This window comes from Misgurnus anguillicaudatus, chromosome 17 (assembly GCF_027580225.2).
Source record: "Misgurnus anguillicaudatus chromosome 17, ASM2758022v2, whole genome shotgun sequence".
Lineage (NCBI taxonomy): Eukaryota > Metazoa > Chordata > Actinopteri > Cypriniformes > Cobitidae > Misgurnus > Misgurnus anguillicaudatus.
Genome location: NC_073353.2, coordinates 17854690 through 17881792, shown reverse-complemented (window position 1 = coordinate 17881792; position 27103 = coordinate 17854690). Strand labels below are relative to the sequence as shown.

The 27103-nt window shown below is 38.4% G+C and overlaps 2 protein-coding genes across 2 annotated transcripts; one reads left to right on the top strand and one right to left on the bottom strand.

Annotated features, from left to right (window-relative positions):
* Positions 1-10445: 10445 nt before the first annotated feature.
* Positions 10446-13297, bottom strand: p4hb (prolyl 4-hydroxylase, beta polypeptide). Its single transcript, XM_055214502.2, has one exon. The coding sequence runs from the start codon at positions 13118-13120 to the stop codon at positions 11600-11602; it is 1521 nt and encodes a 506-aa protein (XP_055070477.1). The 5' UTR covers positions 13121-13297; the 3' UTR covers positions 10446-11599.
* On the top strand, positions 13237-27036 carry ttf2 (transcription termination factor, RNA polymerase II). The gene is made up of 24 exons (XM_055214498.2): positions 13237-13266; positions 13642-13684; positions 13774-13885; positions 14014-14100; positions 14184-14253; positions 14356-15300; positions 15556-15676; positions 16853-17032; positions 17123-17280; positions 17624-17705; positions 17976-18074; positions 20053-20203; positions 20713-20818; positions 20892-21076; positions 21254-21407; positions 21754-21845; positions 21951-22030; positions 22422-22558; positions 22814-22984; positions 23104-23156; positions 23448-23601; positions 25063-25145; positions 25398-25472; positions 26733-27036. Exons 1-24 carry the CDS (start codon positions 13237-13239, stop codon positions 26875-26877), a joined length of 3513 nt encoding a protein of 1170 aa, XP_055070473.2. The 3' UTR covers positions 26878-27036.
* Positions 27037-27103: the final 67 nt, after the last annotated feature.

Genomic DNA, 27103 nt, shown 5'->3' with positions numbered 1-27103 from the left:
ACTAATACCAGAAGATTTTAGTGAATCTCTTTCATCTTTGACCTCTAGGAATCTGTAAAGAAAGTGGAAAAGATTGCATTTCTAAAGACACTTTCTTAAAGGTAAGAATGGGGTCTGACATATTCATTTTGCAGTGTCTTATCTGGCCTGGTTGAGTCAGATGGTTTGGATTGTGGAGAGATGAGATAGGAGACTGCAGATTGTGTGTTATTATAGTGGGCCAGTTCTTGTTAACCTCCATAGCAGTGGGGAAGCCTCATTTGGAGCTGAAGTCCCCTCCAGCTGCTCAAAGATTAAATAGTGGACAGTGGCCAGTCTCAGCATCTGTCTGTGTGAAGTATGATGCTGGTCGGCTTAATGTGGTCTGTATGTTATTTTCATTTCAAACATTTTCTTTGTTGTAGTTGTACAGTAGTTACTTTTATTGTATTTTGGCACTTTTCTGTGGACATATGTCCAAATGATCACTAAAATGTCTTTGGGTATGTGTGTGCCAAATTCAAAATGAGCTTTATAACATGTGAAATAATATTTATATATTTACATGTATCAATTTTGTATTTGCGACTTTGATTTTCTTAAAATTGTGCAGGAGTGATGCTTCAAATTTGAGTTGTTTATAATAGGCACTATTTTAAATATATGTCATCAAATTATACATTTTAAACTTTTTACATTTGCTAGTTTCTTTTATCCAAAAAGACTGCATAAGTTAGAATTAAAAAAGCAATGCTCTGCCAACTACATGACACTTTTATTATACTTCAATCACTGGTAAGTTTATTTACACAGCTTTTTACTTGTATTTATCACACGTTAATTTGCACTTGTGTGTTTCTGGTGACCTGACACGAGCTTCTGTCCTGATGGGTTGTCAAATGGGATAAACGGTGCTGTCTGCTGTGGCAGTCCTTACCTGCTAACCGAGCATGGCGTGACCACCAGGGGCCAAGACCTAATCACATCACCGATATCATAACTCATCCTGACTCTGCCTGCTAAAACTCCTGATTCTCATGAATAGTAATACTCCTCTCACTCTGTGATATATGTGGGATTGTGTTTCTCATTTCTTGGCCTGGCGGGAGAATCCCCTTGCAGAATTTGTAAATACAGTCTCCCTGCTACCCTTCATTACATTACCTGTCTGCATGGTGTTGAATCAATTTGCTGACACAACTGCTTGAGCGTTGTGTCACAGGCCCATGAAAGCACTGAATGGAAAAGAAATTACAATGTGATGAAAACAAACCTGTGCCACAGGTGTTTGCCTTTGTGTTGTTTATAAAATGGCATAAAAGGGTTGGAGAGGAGAAACCAAGGCTGTGCCTCTGTAGGGTTTTGAATGAAACAAGGTTCTGTGGTAAGTATTGGCACTTAATAACATATGCAGCAGTGATCACATGTCGTGGATAACAACAAACAGAAATGGACACAAGAACACCTTGAGAATAAAGTTGTGAGCTTATACATGGACAACAATAATTTGATATTAATTAGATACAATACTTTAATTACAAAATTTGACCATGATCTGACCTAACAGCACTGAAAAAAATGATTCATTCAATTTACTCAGTTTTTTTAAGGTAAGTGGTCGCAATCAATTTATTTGAGCTACATTTAAAAAAAAAGAAATACAAAACAAAACAAAAAACTTTTGTTTAAATGTAGCTTAAATAAATTGACTGCAACCGCTTACCTTAAAAAATTGAGTAAATTGAATGAATAATTTTTTTGTTTTGTGAGCTTGACGTCAGTCCAACATTGTTTTTGACATCACACCGTTGTTACATCTGGATGTGGGGCTAACGTTGGGTTTTGACGTCAGCCCAATGCTACAGCTTAATATTAGTCCAGCATTGGTTTTTGACGTCAACCTGACATTAAATCTGGACATATCAGACTTTTTTTTATGTCAGTCCAACGTTGTTATCTGTTGTCAACCCGACGTTCTGGAGTTCAAGCCGAAGATGATTTTGACATCAACCGACGTTACATCTGGATGTTAGGTCAACAAGAACTGGGGCAAAAGTAACAAAGTGATTTTCCAGACTGATCTCATGGAAAGTCGTGTTATAGCACGCAAAATTGTATAAATTTTTTTGTGTCCATGGCACGAAATTCAACTTTATTTGTGCCTTGAGCACGACTGTCTTTTTCATGTCAGTTGCACGAATTTCTATAAGTAGTTTATCGTGTCTGTTGCACAACTTTCTTTTTCGGGTCTTTTTATGTATTGTTTTCTTATTGTTTTTTTCCTATTTTCTTACAATACCATTGTCGCTTGGGGTTGGGGTTAGAATCACTTTCTGTTACATTTTTAGACATCCTAAACCCAAACCCCAACTTTAACCCCAACTCAAGGCGAGAATAGTTTTAAAAGCAGAAGAAAAACATGTAGAAACCGATACATAAAAGTACATCCTAAACCAAACCCCGAATCTAACCCCAACCGACAATGAAAAAATAGGGTAAAAAAGAGAAAACAATACATAAAATGACACACAAAAAAAGTCGTGCCACGGACACAAAAAACTATTTATAGAAATTAGTGCTGAGAGAAACAGAAAAAGACATTCATGCTCAAGGCACGAAAAAAGCTGAATTTTGTGCCATGGACACACATAAATTATTCACATTTTTCGTGACTATAACACAACTTTCTGTGAGATCATGTTGTGATTTTCTTAGAACCATGAATAAATTTGCTAACTATGACAGCATCTTTAGTACGCAACCCTTGACAGAGCTGACAAATTAAGTTATTTCGACATTGTTTTGCGCATCTAGGTCCATAAAGCTGTTTTTGACCATGATAAGTAAATTCCTAAAGCGGTAATTTTTTTCATATAACACGTTCTGTTTTTTGTTTCATGTGTTAAAGGTGTAGTGTGTAATTTTTAAAAGGATCTTTTGACAGAAATGCTAAATAATATACAAAACTGTATTATCAGGGGTGTATAAAGAACTTTTTATAGTGAACCGTTTTGTTTTTATAACCTTAGAATGAGACATTTTTATCTACATACACAGAGGGTCCCCTTACGTGGAAGTCGCCATTTTGTGCTGCCATGTTTCTACAGAAGCCCTTAACGGACAAACTTTTTTTACAAAGTTGTCTCCGTTAATGACATGTTTGTCCGGTGGTGGCTACCATAGCTTCTCTATGCATTTCAAAAGCGAGGGGTGAGCAGTGGACTGAGCCGTTGGTTGCAATTCGCAACCTTACCACTAGATGTCGCTAAAATTTACACACTGCACCTTTAAAGGTGGAATACGTAGAATTTTTACCACTAGATGGCGCCAAAACACAATAACATCAAATGACGTTGTTTAATGACGCTCTGAAGCAGCGTGGAATTATGGGATTTGTAGTCTTTAACTCAACCGCTGATGGCCATCAATCAGACGCAAATGAGAAATCTCTGTCTAGTTAAATGTTGTTGCGAAGCTCTCTCTATCCAGATAATGCAACACCAAATTAATCCTCTCTCGTTTTGTTCCAAACTCTTCTTGGGTCGTTTGGTTGGCCCGTACGCTTACGGGAGCTGTCTTTGCTGACACAATCAGCGGCAGATGGTAAAGAGTAATCCATAAGTCCTTAAGCAAGCGCGTAGCCCGACAGGCGCTAACACATAGTTCCACATTTGTCCACGACACTGGCTGCGTCCGAAAACTGAAGGCAGTAACTTGTTGCCTCGCTGCCTCATGAGGCAATGACTTCGGAGGCATGAAGGCAGCTCAGAGAAAGGCTTTCGGACACACTTCAAAGGCAACGTGTTTGAAATATAAACAGAGAGCGCCTTTGTGATAACTAATCAACTACAATACTAATTTCTCGCTAGAAATGCAATTAAAATGTGTAAAAAATGAAAATACACCTTTATTTACACTTTATTTTTTCGAATTTGACCACTGTTGTCATGTGGTTTTTACGTCAGTAAAGGCGTTGACAAAGGGTAACATGGATATTAACGTCATTGACAGGAGACTGCACTGCCCCGTGTCAATGTTTTGAATGGCAATTTTCTCACGATTTACATGTAGTTGAAAACATTACAGATATTGAAAGTAATCAGCTGGACAAAATATATAACACTGGCCTAGTGGTTTTTGGACATTTTACTGCAAATATCTTACAAATTGCACCTTAAAAGTACTGATCAATCTACAGGTTATTTAGTGCTCTAACACATTCTGAAGTTTCACTTCTCAGAGTTTTTCAAAATCGCCCTACTGAAAAATCCAGCTAAGACCAGCATAAGCTGGTGAGCTGGTTTTAGCTGGTCTCCCAGCTTGGTTTTAGCTGGTGTAGCAAGCTGGTCTAGCTGTGTTTTGGTCACCTTTTAAGCTGGTCATGCTGTAAGACCAGCTGATCCACCAGCTTGACCAGCTTTGCCAGGCTGGAAGGATCAGCTTAGACCAGCTACCACCAGCTAAAACCAGCTACCAGCTTATGCTGGTCTTTGCTGAATTTTTCAGTAGGGCGGGTTTAAATGTCAGGAGTTAACACTTGCTACTTTTGTACCGTTGCTAATACTGTTGCATTATGTTGAAATTTAATATTATGCTAATTTGATTTAATTTTCATAGTGTTCATACTGTTGAAAAAATGTTTTATTCTCAACAATTGGCATTCTCAACGTTTGATGAAACTAAAGTTTAAAATAAAAATAAACAACAAAATATGTTTACATATTAACAAGATCATAATCATGTATTTACTAAAAACAACACCTATCGTCTTCTGTGTGTTACTTTTGCCCTTTCATAGGCCTACTTAAAACTAACAATGCGCTACTTACACTCACCTATGGTTCTATAAAGCACAATATGGTTCTACACAGGTACTACATACACTCACCTAAAGGATTATTAGGAACACCATACTAATACTGTGTTTGACCCCCTTTCGCCTTCAGAACTGCCTTAATTCTACGTGGCATTGATTCAACAAGGTGCTGAAAGCATTCATTAGAAATGTTGGCCCATATTGATAGGATAGCATCTTGCATTTGATGGAGATTTGTGGGATGCACATCAAAGGCACGAAACTCCCGTTCCCCCACACCCCAAAGATGCTCTATTTGGGTTGAGATCTGGTGACTGTGGGGGCCATTTTAGTACAGTGAATTCATTGTCATGTTCAAGAAACCAATTTGAAATGATTCGAGCTTTGTGACATGGTGCATCATCCTGCTAGAAGTAGCCATCAGAGGATGGGTACATGGTGGTCATAAAGGGATGTACATGGTCAGAAACAATGCTCAGGTAGGCTGTGGCATTTAAACGATGCCCAATTGGCACTAAGGGGCCTAGAGTGTGCCAAGAAAACATCCCCCCCACAATTACATCATTGCATTAATGAGAAATTAGACAGGTGTTCCTAATAATCCTTTAGGTGAGTCTATGTTCAAAGTGAAATTATACTGAAGTCGTTTTACATTTGTTCAAAATTCCACCTGGTATTGATAGAGCACGCTTGTGCAAAAATATATCTGTCTAAATCATTATCTTTTAAAATTATAATTTTTTTTAATTGTACTTTAGCCCCTGCTCACCCTAAACCTAGATGTCACAGCCACATTAAATTTTGAGATAAACCTGACCTGTCACAAAATTCGACATGGATGTCAGTCCGACATTGGGTTTTGCACTTTTGAACACAGTTCTTAGCAAATCTCATGAGGAATCTGAAATACAGGTTAAGCCAAAGTGTTCACATATTTTATCCAGTAACTGTGTGATTATTTATGTCTCCAGCTTGGTGATGTGGGTAGTTATTTTGTTCGCTTTCAGCAGCATTCCAGACACTTAGCAAGGCCGAGCTGTCAGACAGTCCTACATCAGAAAAACCCCAAAGAAATTCACTCTGTATAGCTCATATATAGAGCAGGAAAACTGTAATTTTTCTTATAAAGCCTCAATCGATTGTAACCCGTGGCTCATTTCAGCAGAGGTTTGTAACAAAAAATCATTAATAAACAGTGCTTGTGAAAACTCCCAGACATCTGTAATTATAATGTTGCCTCTGTGTTTTATAAGGCGAGATTCAATTATCTATTGATTATACTGCATACTTTCTTCTGTCCGTGATAATTCACCCACCTTTGTGGTGATAATTCACATTCAGCGATAGATCTCACACATGCTTCACATATGTTCAGCTAGCATCACATGAAACTCTCTGCTGTCGTAAGTTTTTTGTTTGGCTGGTTTGTTAAATACCCAGCTCCCACCACAATCTACAGCCATCCATAATAGATGAGCCCTAAATGTGTAGTTTTCTATGGGGGATTTGCTCGGTTTTAATGAGCTCTGTTCTACTGTAGCTATGTGAAATCTAAAGCATTGCAGGTGAGTATTACTGTCTTTGCATTTGCCTCTAGGCAAGCGTTTTATTTTCCTCGATATTGCTTATAGAGGAAATGTACCTACAGTACTGTCTCGTTTTGCTGCTTGGTGTGTTTTAGATCACGCTGAAGGGTTTCATTATTAACCTTCCCATTAAACCTCGTCTCCAGTTAGCTATTACTGCGTTAAGTGCTATGTAAAATTAAGGGCTTCATTAGTGGGAAAATTAGGTAGTTTTGATTTGTTGCCATTTTATTGATTTCTGTGTATTAAAGTGGAGTCTCCACCAACATAAGCTTCGAATTAAAACACGAGGAATATTCTAATAATCTCTTTTGAGAGTTTACAAATGATTAAAATGGGCTGGATTTAAATTGATTCGGATGCAATTGGAAGTGTTGTAAAAAACTGAAATGTTTCTGTTATTAAGCAAAAGGTACTTCAGTTAGTTGGTTTATCCAGATAAACTGCTAACCTGTGATTTTCACCACAGGAGCCCAAAAAAGAAAAGTAGCAGGTAGGGAAAACATGATCAGGGACCAAAAACCGAAAACACCTTTGTTATTGCCTCTGCCTGCATGCTGAACGAACCAAATAAGCTGAAGCCTGCCTAAGGGCACCAATACTTGTTTAAGCTACTGCTTTCATGGTTTTAAAAGGGCTTTGAAGCTTTTCTCAGCTGTTCAGGTTTAAAGACCTGCATGTGTAACCGGTCGCACCAGCCCCAAGCAGGACTCAAACCAGTGATCAGGCATGGGAGGTGGGCGCTCTAACAAGAAGTGATGACTAACAAGTCGCCAGAGCACTTCTTGAGGTCGGAGAGTGAGGTTTATAGTATTTACTACACAGGTCTCACTCACTAGCTGACCCCCATTACATATTCCAAGGTTTAAGATGGCTTTTACAACATTGCCATACGTTTTTGTACATGATTTTCCTACCAGATGCTTTCTTCTGAGTGCTTTTACTGCAAATACAATATTCATTCACTGACTGGCTCAAACTGCCCACACTGGGTACATCAAAAGAAATTCATTTCATGTAATACCTGTAAAGTGAGGCTTTGAAGCTTGTGTTAAGGTCTGCATATGGTTTCACACACAAATGCCCTCTCAATTTCACATAGACACACAAAGCTTATTAAGTTTAAAGAAGCGATACGCATAAGGGAATCATTTTTAGTGCTATATAGCACCTATAAAGTACCTATCAAGAACCATACAGGGTAATATAGCACCACTATAGCACCAAATATGGTTCTATAAAGCACAATATGGTTCTACACAGGTACTACATACACTCACCTAAAGGATTATTAGGAACACCATACTAATACTGTGTTGGACCCACCTTTGCCTTAATTCTACATGGCATTGATTCAACAAGGCGCTGAAAGCATTCTTTAGAAATGTTGGCCCATATTGATAGGATAGCATCTTGCAGTTAATGGAGATTTGTGGGATGCACATCCAGCAAAGCTCCCGTTCCACCACATCCCAAAGATGCTCTATTGGGTTGAGATCTGGTGACTGTGGGGGTCATTTTAGTACAGTGAACTCATTGTCATGTTCAAGAAACCAATTCAAAATTATTCAAGCTTTGTGACATGGTGCATTATCCTGCTGGAAGTAGCCATCAGAGGATGGGTACATGGTGGTCATAAAGGGATGGACATGGTCAGAAATGATGCGCAAGTAGGCCGTGGCATTGAAACGATGCCCAATTGGCACTAAGGGGCCTAAAGTGTGCCAAGAAAACATCCCCTACACATTGCATTAATGAGAAATTGAACAGGTGTTCCTAATAATCCTTTAGGTGAGTGTATGGCGCGGTGGACTACGTCGCGTTTATTAAGAAAATGATTTCACAAAATCCAAGCTGAAGAACAGACATTTAATCTGGAAAGGGAAGTTATTCAACTAAATAGCAGACAGAACAGCAGGCTGAATAGATGTCTGTACGTTAAAGTTATATTATCAGTTATTTAAAACGATAAACCATAGCATACAGAACTTACCAGGAAGGTTGAATAGTCTAAATTAACCAAACAACTTGTCATTCCGCATCACTAAATCCATTGAATTACATAAATACAGGAGCAGCATATAGCGGACTCTCGCGGCTGTAGACGGTAATGTTGTTTCTTCCCTCATTAATTGCAAAATTAATTCATACTGACTTACAAGGCGCACCTGACTATAAGACGCAGCACCAGCCAAGATATGAAAAAAATTCGACTTATAGACCGAAAAATATGGTATATAATAATGATGACAACAGCAAAAAACTTAAGGTGTGCAATTCTTAGACAAAAAGCATTTCTATGTCCTTTCTATAACACGCTTTCCTCAAAGACAACATCTCAGTTTTCTGTTCCTTCAGGAGATGTATTAGTACCTCAGGGTATCAATAAGAGAAAAGCTGAGTGTGCGCACTTGCCACTTTCCCTAACAAGATTATCGCTTACTGAAATTTCAGTCTCAGCACAAGCGTTTGACATTCTTAATAAAAGTGTTACCTCACACACTGAAAACCCTCAGGTTATGTATATGGTGATTTGACAGTGGGGGGCTTTACTTTCACAGTTAGAAATGAAAGCTTGAATTTGTTTTACTTGTATTTGGCTCCTGTTGCATTATGGCTAGTATGGTGGATGTCGTCCAACTTCATAAATAATGCATTCAACATCCGCTAAGTTTGAAGTCATTTCCAAACTCCAAACTTTAGGGGACTTCGGATTTGGTTTGGATTTAAGCAGCAACAAAACTTGTGGATACTCAATAAAGTGGCTGTGACCTAAACTCTTTATTCATACTCTCTGACTCTCTAGGCACAAATAGCTTTTCTGGTTAAATGCAACAATTTCATCACTGTGTCATCACCACCACTTTTGGTACACAGTAGGCTAAGCGAGAGTTGCTTTGGGTGTAAATATGTGTTTTTGTTCCCTGTGAGTATTATTGCAGGCTCTCACTAGTACTGAGCATAATATATGCTGACAGTAAGCCATTCGTCCTGTTTTACCAAGGTAAAAAAAATGCATGCGTGTCATGTTTACAAATGTCACAATGTTTTTTTTTTCCTTTTTTGTATTTCAGATCCTTGTGTGTCCCTTTAATTGCTACATGAAATATTGCAGCTCCATATGGCATTTCACATAACTGTCACACGATTTTTTCATCAGAGAGCAGGCAAATGTAATACAGTACTTAGATGCACACTTAGCAGATGCTTTAATTTGTATCATCAGCATGTTTGTCTTAAAATTTGCTGTGTTTAGACACTCCTTAGAATATGAAACAGCTGATACGTCGCTCTTTATCCATAATACAATTTTTTCTAGGAAGTTACACAATTTCTGTTTAAAGGCGACACACAAATAACAACGACTGTGTTGAATAAATTACATAAATGAATCTGTGATTGGATAATAGCGTTACTGTGGAACATACGCTAGAAGAACCTATAATCCTGTAAGTTTCTCACAGTAATGATGAGTAAATCAAGCCTCATTATGAATGTATTGTATTATGTTTTTGAAGAGAACAGGGAGCAGAGAACTCTACAATGCAGATGGTTCATTTCTTTACCCATGGCGCCCTCTGCTGGCGTAAATAAAGAATTTAAGTTTTAGACTTAACTGGCTACGTGTAGGTAACCACGATTTTTGGGCAAAGATCAATGGTTAACCATTGCTAACCACGTTTTCTTGTCATTTTAATTGAAAGCTTAATACATGAACAACAAAGACATCCATTTAGATAAGCTCGACATCAAACAGGTTTACGAAAATAAAATTAAAGAATAACAGAGTAAACATTTTTTTCTAAAATTGACTTTAATTAGCTTTACTCTTTGGCAAACTTAATAGTATAATATGATTTTTGTTATTAATGCATTTAAGAAAGCCAATAAACAATCTTAAAATAGTTTCGAGTTTTACTTTAAGGTATATTTAAATTTAAATAAAGGAAACTTTACAAGAAGTTGCCATTCAATTTACATTTAAAAGCAAAAAAAAAAAAAAAAAACAGTTTGGTATCGACCCAAAAAGATAAGTTAACTAAAACAAACCACACAAATACAAATTATTTATTTTTGTAATTTTTATTTTTAAATGGACAAATAAACAAAAAACACAGCTTAAACTTAAAAAAATATCAATAAAGCTATTTGTTTATTCCAGAGGTCTGTAAGAATTACAACAAATATTTATCAAATATAATTTGATAAATATTTTTCATTTATTGTTACTGACATGGTTTTATGATATCGTCACAAATAATTCTCATACTGTTTTGTAGTTTTTTCATCTCTTGTTTATTTGGCCACCATTTTGTTTTTAAATTTAAATGGAATGGAACGCTTTGAGTCTCAAACACCTCTTTCGGTCACCCTTGTTATTTTATAACCCTAACAAAGTCCAAATTCACAAAACTTCTCCATCTTTTAACATTATCCCTGAAATTCACCCCTACCTGAAAAAAATCATTAAAGGGGGAAAAAAACAAGGCTCATTCCAAACACATATACACCATATTTTACAGAACTCCAAGACATCAAATGGTGACACCACCAGTTGGAAAAGATCTTTCAAATAGTCATATACAGAAGAAGGATATGAGATATCATTAACTGATATGGAATCTTTTACTGCAAAAAAGTTTTAATGCCATCATTCAAATCATCCTACCAGGTAATGAGAAAACTAAGAGGGCCAACTATGGAGGGCCAAAATGCAACACTTTTGTTTATGCTTACCAAGGGCAGACTGCAAAAACATACCTAAATAAAAACAACAAAAATTAAAAACATAAAATTAGGTAAAACAAGCTTTTCACTTTCACATTTTTTTAATAATTTAGTAGCAGGCGATTTTGAGCAAAAAATAATGTGGTTTAGCAAAACTGTAAAGAAAAGGTGGTTTCTAACTTTGTAAATTTTTTGTTATTTCTCTGCTCTGAAAGGTTTCTCCAGTGTTTTAACAGTAATACATGGCATAAACACTGACCCCCTGAATCATGGTAGTCCAGCATGTAAAAGTTTAAGCCTTTGTAGAATGTGAAAGATTCATTTTAGAAAATGATGCCAATATCAGGGAGATATACCGTAAAGATAATGGGGTGGAGACCCTTTAAAGTTCTTTTAGTGGGCAGAGAGACGTCTCTGGACTGCATATGACTGATGGAGTCGGTAAGGACAATGGTTTCAAATGGTTTGTCACGCCTCTTCATTGTGACACTTATAACTCATCATGTTCCTCCACATCTGAATCAACGTCTTCTGCATCCTCAAGATCATCGGATTCATCATCCTCATCTTCTCCTGCTGGTGCCCCACCTTCCTTTCCTCCGCTCTCCAAAAATTTAGTAAACCCATCTAGTGTTCTCTCACCATTGTAGTCGATTACTTTATGATCCTCACCGGCAGGGAAGAACTTCAGGGTAGGGAAGCTATGCACTTTGACCGCTTCAATCTCATTGGCTGTGGAGTCCATCTTAGCCACAATGATATCGGGGTTGTCCTTGAATTTTTCACCCAACTGATCCCAAATGGGGGTCAGCTGCTTACAGTGACCACACCATGGGGCATAAAACTCCACAAAAACATTCTTGGCAGGGTTGAAAGCGATCTCTTCAAAATTCTTGCCCACCAAGACTTTGACGGGGTTTTTATCCCAGTCTTCAGGAATGTCCTGGCTCATCAGATGTGCCTTTAGTTTGCCCTCTGTAAAGTCTTTGCAAAAAGCAATAATGTTCTCTGCGGTGATGTCGGAGGTTTTTGGTTTGTATTTGGTCATTTCTTCTTCGAGGGTAATTAGTCGGATTGCTGGGCACTCTTCCTTCTTCAGGCCAAAAAACTCTAAGATTCTCTGGTTGTCATCCACATCACTATCAATAAAGATGAAGAGAATCTTGCCTTTGAAACCTTCAGATGCCTTCTTAAATTGGTCCATCTTCTCCTGGAAGTCTTTGGCTGTTTTGGGCACAAACATCAGGATATGGGACTTTATTTCCCCTCCAAAGATTTTCGGAGCGGTCTGCTCTGTAAACTCAATGACCAGAGGAAGCTGATTTTCCTTGATGAAGGCCAAGAGGTTTTCTGTGCTGAGCTCTCCATCAAATGTGTTGCGACCCTCGTCAAACTTCTTAAAAAGTACAACACCATCCTTGGCCATTTCAAACTTTGTAAAAACGGAATCGTCAGAGGTGATGCCGAAGGGGATATCGTCCACAGCCTCCGCGGCTTTAATGAAGGCCTTGGCACTTTCTGACTCGACATCCTTAAAAAAGCCAATGACCACAACCTCGTTATCAGCAATGAGAGACTCTGCTTGTGTGATATCACTTAAAGTAGCAGCTGCGGGACCGGTTCGCTTTTTCAGCCAGTTCACGATGTCATCAGCTTGTCGACCAGCCGAATACTCTTTGGGGTTAGTCTTCTCTCCTCCCTTGAAGAACTTGATGGTAGGATATCCTCGAACACCAAACTCTTGAGCAAGTTCAGATTCCTCTGTGGCATCTACTTTACCTAGTCTGACGTCGGACCCTTCAGATTTCAGCATACCCGCAGCTTTTGCATATTCTGGGGCCAGAGCCTTGCAGTGCCCACACCAAGGTGCATAAAACTCAACGAGGATATTTGGATGAGTTTTGAGCGCCTCCTCGAAGTTACTTTTCTTTAGTACAAGCACATCCTCCTCCACCGATATTTCAGCCGTGCAAACAGCGGCCAGTGCGCACAAAATCCACAACTTTGACATCTTAGCTAACCTCCGAGCCAAAAAATGCAGTCGAACCGTAATAATGCAAAACAAAAACTGCTAACGTAGTTGATTTGTTTCCGATTCTAGTAGTTCTTACTAACGCTAAGATTCTGATGTTTGCCACTAATGACGTGGCAGCATATGTATGAAAGGAAAAGTGTTTCCGCGCATGCGCATTTAAGAGGGGGAAAGCTGTTCGTGTTGACTTGTGAGTGGACGGCGGCTTCTTCCTTTCTTGTGGGTTTACTACCGGGTTGCAAACCGACTGTAAAGGTGCATACCGCCACCTACTGTGCTTAAGTGTGACAATGTTAATCTGCACGACGCTGGTTAAATTATATTAATTAAGCGGTGTTTTTTAAGAACCTCATTATTGCTATTATCAACGAGTGGACGGCTCATCTCCTCTTACTTTTTTGTAGGTAACCATATTTACGCTGTATGCCACGTCATCAAAGCGCGACACCGGCGGGCTGTTTCTGTTCAAAGTAAAACAGAAGCCGGTGACGTGCAGCTAGTGGGGCTCTGAAAATATTGAGAAAGTTTTGTGTCATGTTCACGGTAAGTACTACGTGCAGCGTGTCACGTACGCAAAAAAACTGAAACGTGTAACTCAAGACGAGTGAACTGAACTGTTCTGTGTTATTCAGGCACTACGTGTTTGCTCAAGACTGGTGTAAAGGAAGGGCCGAGTAAAGGCAAAAGCTTTTATGTTTGTACTGCGCGTGACCCAGCACCCTGCGACTTTGCACTGGCTGCAGAGTGAGTGTGCACGTGCTTTATACATTTACACCTGCATCTCACACACACAGTCATGTTTATGTCTGTCTGGTGGTTATATCTGATGATGACACATTTAAAGTAGTTGCTGGTTTTGTGTATTGCCCAGACATTCCCCCATCTCACTGCCTTCAGCATGAGGACTCTATGGTTGAACTCCAAACACTAATATACAGTGAAACACAAGACAAATGCAGGTATGAAATATAGTGTATCTATATTTTAATATTGGTAATGATCACTTAAGACTGTGCTGATTTGAAAAGTTACTATTCATCAGGTTGTTTTATCGCTGCACACTGGGAAAAACACGTGGACAGAAGTGGTGTGGTGGTGTTCCCTGGAAAGAGGTACACACACATTACATTAAATAAGAGTTAACATATTTACACCTATAATGTATTATATAATAGTTTAAAATGTCTTACATTTAATTACACGTGTTCTTGCAGAAAGACCCTGAGAAAAGGACTGACTTATCAGACGAAAATCAAACTTCCATCCTCCCTCCAGTCAGAAACCCTTTCAAAACAACCCAATGCAGGAGAGATCAAGACAGTAAATTGCATAAAGATGTCAAAACGGACAAAAAACACCTTAATACCGAAGATCATGCAAATACTGAAAATGAGGGAGGAAATGCCAACAAAACAGAGATTAAAAAGGATAGCAAGAATGAACCTACAGGTCAAGGTGGTTTGAATGGAGAGGGGGAACACCCTCCCATAGTTTCAGATTCCTGGAGGACCAAAAAGCTCCCTGCAGGGATGAAGATAAAGAAGAGAGTGTCTGATGATGAAAGACGAGGGCAGACAGCGGAAGACAGAAAGTGCCCTGAAAGTCCAGACAGTGTGGAGGAAAGTGCGAGAATCCAAAGCCTGGCAGAGAAATTGAGTGAATCCTGTAGCGTCAAAGACAAGCAGAAGTCTACAGAAGCGGGCGGCTCTCCTCAAAGCCCTTCAAAGAGCTCCTCTGGCTGTGATAAGAAAACTGCGGTAGAGAATAAACCAAAAGACAGCGTTGTTTCAAACAAGCAAAGCTCTTCTAAATCAAAATCAGATATGAGTCAAACTACCTTGAGCTCCACATCCCAAGATATCCCAGTTACTGAAAAGCCAACTGCAGTTAGTGTTCAAAAAACAGAAACAAACCAGAAGGACCAGAAAAAGATCATGAGCTCTCCATTTGGTGAGTGGAGTGATGGTGAAGATGATGATGATGTTCAGCTGGTATCGGTACAGCCTGGTCCTCAACAGAGTGCGCAGACTCCACTTGCACCTGTTCAAAAAACGCTTACCTCTTACCCCGGGTTCCAGCCTGCTACTAAAGTCCAAGCTCAATCTGAGGACCCCATGACCCTCCACAGCCATCTCACATCCCAGCTCAAGCAGAAGAAGGTATTGCTTTTTTATTAAATAAAACATATAATAGAGCTGGAGAATATTGCAATTACTTTCTGGATGGCGCATTATGCAATAAAATAATGTTTGTAAAACCATTCAGTTATTGTAGACCATTGTCGTTTGTGAATTGCAATATACGATAACTTGATCAAAATCTTGCAGCTCTAATATGTGAAGATTATTATGAAATTACTAACTCTGTTTTTTTCCCTCTATATTTTCTATATCCATTACATGTTTGTGTCCTAGGCTACTCTTTCAGCGGTGAATGTATCTGCTTTGCCAGATAAAGGGGAGCGTTTAAAAAGTCAGGTGAAGGAGCTGGAAGATGCTCTGGAGTCTCTAAGTCTGACCCCAGCTTCTTTGTCTGGTAAATTTGACTCTATTTCCACAAGGCAGGTGCCATGTGACATGTTTAGGCAAAACTTGCAACAACAAGTGAGTGTAGAGATTTCATCCAGTGTTTTTGCTGTTTAACCAAAATGCAGGGCTTTATAGGAAGTGGCATGATTTTAATTTTTTTAGTCTAATAATAGCCATAAATTATTAAATTATTGTATGGGAGTGAGAACTAATATAAACTTTGTCATCATAAATGTTATTATCAGGGTTCCCACGGGTATTTGAAGTTTGTGGTTCAAGGCCCTGGGAAGTTTTGAAAATATACATACATGGATACAGGTGCATTGAAAGTGCTTGAATCTATTTTATGCAAGAAGTTTTCTGGGAAAATATCCTTATTATTCCCTGTGTTACGTATAGGATAACTATCATAAATATTCCCTGAGACTTTTTAAGGGCACACATGCTTAACTGTTTGCGTTTAAATGTCTATAAATTTTTGTAATGCAAATGTTGATCAATATTTTAGATAGTGATATACTTCCTGGCTCCCGCGTTACCCTGTCTTTGTCGTTAAGCCTCACCATTGGTTGAATTTGATATACACATTCAGATGCACTTACCCCTGGAGGCGTCCCTCAACGCAGTGACTCAGAGCGAGTTCCAGCAAAGGGAACTGTAACAATGTATTTTAAAAGGTAACACGATGTAACCTTGCTCTCACTTGAAATGTGTCGCCACATTTAGTCCTTGAATTTGAGGGTATTGGACCTGGAAAGTCCTTGAAAGGTCCTTGAATTTGAAGTTAACTAAAGTGTGGGAACCCTGTATTATACATAAGGAGGGGGGAAACCACATTAACATCCATATTTATCTATTCGCAACCCAAACCCTAAAGTGTAACTTAAAACCAGTATCCAGTATCTTCATTGACTGCATTTAGTCAAGTTTGCAGAACAGAAAGGGCTGTCAATTCATGTGTAACCCTGACAGATAAAATAGTGCTTCATAAAAACCATTATTACAAAAGATCATGCCTTTATACTAACAGAGATTGACAGTGCACTGTATATATTAACTACAGTTTTGCAGCGCAGTACCACTGCGCAGCTGTAACAGGTTAATACAGACATCAATAATGCTTACACACGCTGTGTGTGCTTTATAACCTCAACATAAAGAAATTCTTATCATTTTATTATAGAGTCTCAGGATAAAGACAGAAAAGAGGCAGAACCGAAACCCACACCCAGCCAGTCCAATCCTTTCAGCCGACCTGGAGGCACCATCTTCTTGCCCACAGCTTCAGCCCCCGTGTTACAGGGATCCTCTGGCGGCTCACTGGGGATGAATATGAGTCAGGGCTACTCGCAGATGTTTAGCGGTATGGATTTTAATTTCATTTTGCAAATTGATTTGTGTCCATTTTATTTGCAAATGTATGAAATGATTGTTTGACTGGCCGTGTATGCAGTGAATGCTCAGGGCCAGGGCTTTTACGGGGGCAGGATGACTGAGAACAGAATGCTGGCTGTACGCAATGCCACCACTGAGGCTATTGACCATCTGCACAACTCGCTGGAGTCTTGCCCATCAGAGGACACAGAAGCACAGGATCCCAAGGGAATCAAGGCAAGTCGGTCTACTTATCTCACAATGAAAATTGGAATTGAAGAACTCAGATGCAAAATCCTCTGAGTAGGCCTACTTTAAACATGTTTTCTTGTAAATGATAATATTTTTCTTAATGGATTTGGCAACTATACTGGTATTCCTGAGTGGCCTGAGGCCAGGATTAAGTGGATTTGAAGCGAAAGTATTTAACGAGCATTCGGTTAATATCATTATCTTAATTTTAAATGAGGTGCCGTTTAGCGCTTGCATCTGAGCTCCTCAATTGTTAAAATGACGCCATTACAGGGTATACCTGATGTGCAGGTGTAGTGACTGTAACATGGTGGTCTCACCTCTTTAGGTGAACCTGTTGCCACATCAGAGGAAAGCTCTGGCCTGGCTGCTGTGGAGAGAGACACAGAAGCCTTGTGGAGGAATTCTGGGTAATACTCAAATTACATAATTTATTGCCAGAGAGTTTTGTAAGAGATTATAAACCGATGGACATTTTTGCAAAATAAACCCTGACCGGTAATCATTACCCCTGTGAGTCCTGAATTTGTACATGATCCTAATTATTATTTAGGATATTTTTTATTATATACAGTGGACATGAAATATTGATTTGACCAATGACAATTAAGTAATCTAATGATGTAAACTTTAGATTCTCAGTTTCACTGAGTTTCTATAAAAGTTTTATTTTTCTTAAGCTGATGACATGGGTCTGGGAAAGACCCTCACTATGATCGCTCTCATTTTGGCTCAGAAGAAGAAAGATGAAAAATTGGAGGAATGGATCTCTAAAAATGGTACTTATTCATTGCCTACATTCTCGTATTTTATGCTTTTTAGCGTTATGCTTTTTTGCCTGTGTTTTTATGATTCTCTCTTAGATGCAGGGTTAAAGGGTTAGTTCACCCAGACCAGTAATGACAATTCTAATTTAATTTACCCTCATGTTGTTCCACAGCCGTAATAACTTAGTTCATCTTCAGAACACGTATTAAGATACTTTTGATGAAATCTGTGAGCTTTCTGACCCCACATAGACAGCAACAAATCTGAAACTGACAAATCCCAGATATGTAGTAAAGACCATAGATATAGTATGTCTACATAGATACGTCATTCGACCGCTCTATATTTGTCTGCCATTTTGACATCACTCAAAGTTTTCCAGGATACCACAACATTGCACAACCTCTGGTTCATAAATCCTGCAGATTCCCGAATATATTTATATTCCCTGAAGGAAATGGGATAACATTTTATAGGTGAGAATGTGTTAGTTTTTGTATATGTATTAACATAATAGTACAGGTTTTTAAACTATAGCAATTTTTTATGTTGTGTTAGCAAACACTGTCATCTTGTGTGTATCGTGTTAGTTTAACAATTTTGATGTTTGGGTCAACAACATCTGATCAAACATGGGTATACTATGGTTGCAGAGACACAGTCAGCTTGCACTCAGGTGTTCATGGACCGTCACGGCAGGGTTGCCAGATTTATTTAAATAACAACACTTTATTTGCATAAAATAATCTTACCTTAATATTGACAGCTGATAAACAAAACCCTGGCTTCAACTCTTACATTTCCTTTGGTGTCTAAGTGTGTATTTGTACATCTTAATGATATGCAAATGGTACACACCCCAACGTAAATCTCTATTCTTGGACTACAACAAACACACGGATTGTAGGCAACAGTTTACTTACTGGGATTGGTGTTGTAGACAAGACGGACATTATCAAAATTCCTCCCGCTTCTGCCTGTAAGTTAAAGGCGGAGTGCACAATGTTTGATAAACGCTTTGGAAAAGGAGATGGGCGGACTACCAAAACACACTTATAGCCAATCAGCAGTAAGGAGCGTGTCTACTAACCGACATCCTGCCGGGTTGCGTATGTAAGGTCCAGATTCTATTGGGGTAGGGGCGTGTTTGTTTAGGTGATTTCAAATATCAACATTGGCTTTCAAACATTGTGCACTCCGCCTTTAACTCCTGTTAGCATTGCATTGTGACTGAATCTTTCAATTCAATTCAATTTTATTTATATAGCGCTTTTCACAAGTGTTAATTGTTGCAAAGCAGCTTTACATGAGAAGATGTAGAGGAGAACACAGAAAATCAATAGGTTATATAAGAAGTAGATATAGTGGCTAAGGTTAAACCGTACAAGCGAGCATATTAATAATATAACGTATACAGTAAAGTGCTATGTTAAGACAAAGTTGGTAAGGAGCGTCACATTTCCGGCGATGTCAGAGGTATTCAGGCCAATCACAACGACGTACAGATTAGCTGGCCAATCAGGGACACAGTGCTTTTTAAAAAGCTTTTTAAGTTTTGTACGTGAATCATTGCGTTTCAGAAAGACAGGGAAACCTGGGGCTACAAAAATGTATGGTATGTGGAAAATAATGTGTTTTTTTAACCACATTAGGTATATATAGGTGTTCATATGGGTGCCCTTTTATCCACAGGAAAAGCAATCCGCATCATCAGTTTTAAACTTGGATCGTTCCAATATGGTGGATATCTTGCAAATAGTGGCTCAAAAAAAATCTGCTAATGACACATAAGTATATATGTATATGTATATCTATGTAAAAGACATTGCTTCATATAATGAAGATGGACATTTTAATGATGCCTTTACTATCTTTTGGACTTTGACAATTTTAGTTGCATTGCTGTCTATGGGGGAGTCAGAAAGCTCTCATTATCGGGCTAACTAACCATTTAACGTCAATGCGTGAATTCTGATTTACCATCCTCAGATTCATCCCTAGTGGCTTCACAGGGGACTTTGATCATCTGTCCTGCTTCTCTGGTGCATCACTGGAAGAAAGAGATTGACAGGCGTGTGAAGAGCAGTCGCCTCAGTGTGTATTTGTACCACGGCCCCAACCGACAGAGGAGTGCAAGCGTGTAGGGTGCACTTGTATACACACACACACACCAAATATATCAGTGTTACATCAGTAACACTTTGCAGTAGGGTTGTATTTATTATCATTAGTTAATGAGTTGGCTAACATTAACGATGAACAACACTTCAACATCATTTATTAATTTCAGTTCATGTTAAGTTCAGCTTTTATGAATACATTTTAGTTCAGATTGCTCCAAACCAGTATGTCTTACTCTTTATTTATAGATGATACATATGATTTACATTTAGGCATTTAGTGGACCCTTTTATCTGAAGCATCTCATAAAAGTGAGGAAAAACGATAGGGATTTGTCTTAGGACATGTTACTGTTTGGTTAGCTAGCATGAATCTTTAAACATTGTCTTGGTTGCTCTAGAGATGTAAAGTATTTCAAATGCTTGCATGTGCATGCTTTCATGTTACAATTTTTTACATACTTTTATAGCCGATACCTTGTATTCTTTCTGAATCTTTAATTCTCTCACCAACCTGTCTCTTTACCAGCCTTGCTGAGCACGATGTGGTGATCACCACATACAGTCTGGTTTCTAAGGAGATCCCTGTTCAGAAGGAGGATGCAGAGAAACCCTCTCAGGACTCTGATCGTGTGGTATGAACTGACCTTGACTCTTGATAATTTAATTGATTTGACTATATTTAGATTTTGTTGTTTGTTGTTGTAGACCTCAGACCTCCCTCCCCTCATGCGTGTCGCCTGGGCACGCGTGATTCTCGATGAGGCACACAACATTAAAAACCCCAAAGTCCAGACGTCCATGGCGGTGTGTAAGCTGCGGGCCCGAGCCCGCTGGGCTGTCACTGGAACTCCCATTCAAAACAACCTGCTGGATATGTATTCACTGTTAAAGTACGATCACACCGCTAACTCAAGACACATCATACGTATAATATAAAATGCCACTGTCCAAACGCTTTTCACTTCCTGTCAGAGGTGGAGCTTCCTTTTGTAATATAGTATAATGAGTAAATTGGTAAATTAATAAGTAAGTAAGTTAATAATAGCAACTGTTTTAATGCCATGCAGGTTCCTGAGATGTTCTCCATTTGATGAGTATAAGCTTTGGAAAGCTCAGGTAGATAATGGCTCAAAGAGAGGAGGAGAGCGATTGAACATTCTTACCAGAACGCTGCTGCTTCGTAGGACCAAAGACCAGCAGGACTCTTCTGGCAAACCACTGGTATACACACCGGCCGCCCCCTTGTGTCTGCATACCTTTATATAGACCACATTTAAGGCGGAGTCCAGGATGTTTGAAAAACGCTTTGGAAAAGGAGAGGGGCCGACTACCAAAACACATTTATAGCCAATCAGCAGTAAGGAGCGTATTTACTAACCGACATCCTTGCAGGGTTGCGTATGTTTGGGGCGGATCTATCAACAGAAGGTCCAGATTCTATTGGGGTAGGGGCGTGTTTGTTTAGGTGATTTCAAATATCAACATTGGCTTTCAAACATCATGGACTCAGCCTTTAAACACATGCCTAGGCTAAAGGTCAATTAAAACCTCTTTGCTGATATTGTAGGTGTCTCTGCCTGATCGCACATGTGAGGTCCACAGATTGAAGTTGTCTGAAGATGAGCAGGCTGTATATGATGTTGTGTTTGCACAATCTAGGTATATTGTGATCCAACTCCTTTTATAAATGCATATTTAGTACATTTTTTGAAGTTTGTACACATGATGTCACATGGAAATCCTTCTTGTCTTGCACCTGTAAAGGTCAACACTTCAGAACTATCTTAAGAGACATGAAGGAGGGGACACTAAAAAGGGGGACAATAGTAACCCTTTTGACAAAGGTAAGTGTGTTCGGTAATACCACCAAGTATGGGCCGAGTTAGTTTGGTTTCTTCTCATGTGCAGTCTATTGTTATTAATTAGATCTTCACCAGATATGTCAATTTTGGTCATTTTGACTGAATTGCTTGATTTGATAAATCAGATTACAGATTATGATTTTCTTAAAATAAGACTTTAAAGACCCCCAATGTACTGACAAGATGTTGACAATTTCTATTGTAACAGGAAGTTATGGTGGGACATATTGAGTGTCTCCACAACCTTTTTAAATAGCCACTAGCATTTAGTTTCGATTTGACTTTAAAGTTAGGATCTTCCTGTAAGGATTTTGTAGGAATGTTAATTTATGATTTGGGGAGGTATGTAATGAACAGCTGTTTTGTGTCTCAGTTGCTCGGGAGTTTGGGATGTCTCAGCAGAGCTCGCTGTCTTCATCACAGCAGCCTCAGGCCTCCAGCACCATCCACATCCTCTCACTTCTGCTGAGACTTCGACAGTGTTGCTGTCATCTGTCACTGCTCAAAAAGGTGATGCTCCCTCTGTCACATGTACATTCACTTACAGACACCAAGAGCTGTGGGTTCAGCTAGTTAACATTAGCCATTGCTATTAGTTGCTGTGATGTCATCTGGAGGCTAAGAGCATATATCTGCAGTGATGTTTATATGGACTAAATGCATCTAATGCAAGTTTTGGGTAGTTTTTAGTTGAATATCTAAAGTTGTTTTGATTCTTATACAGCAAATAGGTGATCTAACTGTTACAACATGTGTGTTTGACAGACTCTGGATCAGTCGGAGCTGCAGGGGGATGGTGTCACTCTGTCTCTCGAAGAGCAGCTGTGTGCTTTATCTCTGTCTGAGACCTCAGATTCGGAGCAGAAAGACATGGTGTCACTGAATGGCACCCGCTTTAGTTCAGAGCTCTTCCAGGAGAGTCTTGAAAGCACTAAGGTGACTGATCCCACATGCACTGTTGTGTTTAAAGCCTTTGGAGTATAAATGTATGTTATGTATAATCTGAGTATACCTGAGCTATTTAGGATCTCAGTGATGTTGTTTTTGCATTTTAGATATCAGCCATTTTGACAGAGTTGAGAGTTATTAGAAAGAAAGATCAGAAAAGGTATGTTAACCTAATGTGCAGTTTATATAAATTAATACATTTTAGCATCAATTTACATCATATACTCATTCACCCTCATGTTTTTCTTATGACAATCTTCTGTGAAATATAATCCAATATTTTAAGTATTTTGATGCTGTATGATAGCTTTATTTATTTGTTTATTTGTTATTGATAATCTTTCCTTCTGCTTAAGTTCTGTAATGCACTGCAATAATTGTTTGGACTCTGACAATGGCAACCCAACTCAAAACTGATTGTATTTTCATTTGACCTTCTTTTTTTTTGCAGTGTGATAGTGTCTCAGTGGACCAGTATGCTGCACATTGTTGCTGTTCACTTGAAGAAGATGGGGCTAAGCTTTGCAGTAATCGATGGCACAGTCAATCCTAAACGCAGAATAGACCTTGTCGAAGAGTTCAACACTAACCCCAAAGGGCCACAGGTATGTGCTCACGTTGAGGTCACAGTGTATAGGCAGACGGTTGTTATCGCAGATAAATCCCTGACAGTGTGATCAGGACTGAAGGGGCTTATTTTGTGATAACAACTGGCTGCCTGTACATTATCCTACTTATTACACGGCTATTATTTACCTCATAAGTAAGGTAAGGAACATGCAAGAAAAACCTGTTAAATTTTTACTGAAAAACCTGTTTATTATATTTTAAGAGAAGACAAGACGTTTAAATGTCACAAATACACTTTTATGTTTAATCATTTGTAAATATATGTCTTTTAATTAGGGCTGTGATGATACATCGCGTTCCCCATTAAAAATACCTGCCTAAAATCAATTCTGAATCGCAAGGCTACGATTCTTGTTTTTCATGCACAGCTTGTGCATGTACTACGGCTATGTGATCAGTAGGAAGTCCTTATCAATCTAAAATCCCTATGAGTTCGAGTCGTTTATAATGTGAATTTAAAAAAGCAACACTCGTCAAACACAATCATTCAAAATAGTTTTATTATCATGAAGATACCTGAAACAATCTGAAGAACAGCGATATAAATATCCCTTTAGTTTAGACATTTCCTGGAATAGCGTTTATAATGCTACTTCTTCTGTGGCACAAATGGCGTTTCTACACGAGAGCGCCCTCTGGCTTTTGGATGTGGCGGCATTTCACTGTAATTCAATTCATTCATTGAGAAAACGCGCATTTGCACGATTATTCGTCACAGCCCTACTTTTGATAACCTATGACATTTATTTTTGTGTAATATTAAACTGTTCCTGTAAAAATAATATACAGCAATCCTGATTATTAATTATGAATGTCACAACAATTCGGTCAATCAAAATCAAGCATTTCATCGAGCAGTTTAATTATAATTTTTATTTATTTATAACTTGCTTATGTGTTGAATATCTGCACTCTTAAAACGTTTATTGCATGCTTTGCTTACTAAAATTTCTAAACACTAGACCAGTGGTTCTCAAACTGGGGGCCGCAAGATGGTGCCAGGGGGCCCACAGTTTTATGACGTTTTATAAAATATATTAATTTATCATGAATTCTGTGTAATTAAACCTAAAAAAAATAAGGCTACTAACCAACAGCACTACTTTTTATAACTTAAAGGTGTAGCGGAGGATTTTCTTGAATTTTAGAAAAAAAAGAACCACCTTCTCCACTTTTTAAAAAAATGCAATTGCGCAAGACTCCTGATTGACAACTAGGAGGACCAATAGTCTTGATGATCCACCCGGAAAAAGGAAATCCTCCGCAATACCTTTAATATGTTTTGTTCAATTAAAATGTTACATTTTAGAACAGTTTTTGTCATAAATTTTCTTTGGGGGGGCCACGAAGGAATGCACTGTACACAAGGGGGGCCGCACGCGGAAAAAGTTTGAGAACCACTGCACTAGACTCATCTTATGGGGTTTGTGTTGCAGGTGATGCTGGTGTCTTTGTGTGCTGGAGGTGTAGGCCTTAATCTCATTGGAGGAAATCATCTTTTTCTAATCGACATGCATTGGTGAGTTACTTTGCAGGTCTTTAGAAGATCTTCATAAACTCTGTGAATCAATAACAGTGTCATCATACCAGTGTTTTGATTTTGCATTTGTGAATGTTTCAAAGGTCACAGGTTTGATAACCAGGAAACGTTTTGAATAAATATGTCTGCCTTGCGTGAATGTTAACTGAATACTCATTTACTAAATGGACAGTAAATTTTGAAAACTTACATTTGGGTGATTGTGTACACAAGTTGTGCTTCCATTCACAGGAACCCAGCACTTGAGGATCAGGCATGTGATCGTATCTACAGGGTGGGACAACACAGGGATGTTACAATACATAGGTGAGGAGTTGCAGTTGCTTGTAATCAGTGATAAACATTTGATTACACACACATAAGTAAAGGAATTGACACCGTTAAAGGCAGGATCCGTGATCTCTGAAAGCCAATGTTGACATTTGAAATCACCTATACAAACACGCCCCTACCCCAATAGAATCTGGACCTACTGTTGATAGACCTGCCCCACACATTCGCAACCCAGGCAACGATGTTGGTTAGTAGACACGCCCCTTACTGCTGATTGGCTACAAGTGTGTTTTGGTAGTCGGCCCGAGACTCTTCTCCAAAGCGTTTTTCAGATATCGTGCACTCCACCTTTAGAAAGATTAGTGGTTTGACTAATAAACAAGAGACAGGCAAAATATTGTGCCATGAAGATTGAGAGTCAAAAAAGCAGCTGATTGAAATCACAATCTGAATGATTAGTTGGCCAAATATATATAAGTCTAGCTTATATATCAGATTATTTCAGCACATTTAAGTTGTTTTTATTTGTCTTTTAGTTTATTTCATAGGCTAACATGCATAAGAGCTCAGATGCAAAAGCCGCTAAGGGTCACTTTAATCAGAAATGAGATGATGATATTGACCGAATGCTCTCGGCACTTATACGACAACTTGAGATCTTGTTTACTCAGTCTGTTACTCAAAATGTTAACTTTGTATCTGCATTATGGTTTAACTCATAACTGAAATGAATGAGAAAACCGCAGGCAGGAGATGAAGTGATATTATTAAAGATGGTTTATTGAATAATCTAAGTTGTGTTCAATGCTAAGTTTAGCTTTGTTGACTAACATTGTCGACTAAAAGCAGATTTAGTAGGTGGTATTATATCAAAAACAGACAGTGAAAATGTACCGTTCACAACATTCTTGTGACGTTAACTCTTTCCTCGCCATTGACACCTTTGTTAAGGCAACATTGAAATTATTAAGTGACATTTGTGAAAAAAATAAGAGCTAGAAACAAATGCTAATTCACAAAAAAAAACTAAAAGGGTTTTGCATCTGAACTTTTCATATATAGAACTTTTCATTTATAGACTAGTGTAAAAAAAACTTGTCAGTGCTTGATGGACTATATAGAAACACAGAGGAAATACTGTATATGAACATACATATTTTTAATTTATATTTGACTCTTAACAAATAATGCATCCTGATTTTGTCTCTTCACTTTTAAAATTAATACACAGAATATGTTTTACATCTGTCTTGCCTGTAAGGTGATAATGTCATGTGGTTGAATCTCCCACAGGTTTGTGTGTGAAGGATCAGTGGAGGATAAGATCTCTTCTCTACAGGAGAAGAAGAAAGAGTTGGCAAAGACGGTCTTGTCTGGAACTGGATCATCATTCACTAAGCTGTCTCTAGCAGATCTCAGGGTCATCTTTGGTGTGTGATGTGTGTGTTAGAGAACGAAATATTAGTCCAGTCTCAGCATGATTTTATTTGTTGTCATTGTTTTTTATCAGTGTACTGTATGAAAAATGAAATGCAGAAATCCAAGAATTTGTTTTCAAATGTTGCATATTTATTCTGAATAAATATAAGGTTACGAAGTTTGTCTGTTATTTACACACAAATGGCATTAAAACTGAGCAATACATTTAAGTATGCAATGAATGT

Coding starts and splice junctions, on each gene's coding strand:
- p4hb (XM_055214502.2), bottom strand. CDS start 13,120: ATGTCAAAGTTGTGGATTTTGTGCGCACTGGCCGCTGTTTGCACGGCT.
- ttf2 (XM_055214498.2), top strand. CDS start 13,237: ATGTTTGCCACTAATGACGTGGCAGCATAT. Junction 15,677..16,852: donor GACCCCAGCTTCTTTGTCTG/GTAAATTTGACT, acceptor ATTTTATTATAG/AGTCTCAGGATAAAGACAGA. Junction 17,281..17,623: donor AGGATCCCAAGGGAATCAAG/GCAAGTCGGTCT, acceptor TCACCTCTTTAG/GTGAACCTGTTGCCACATCA.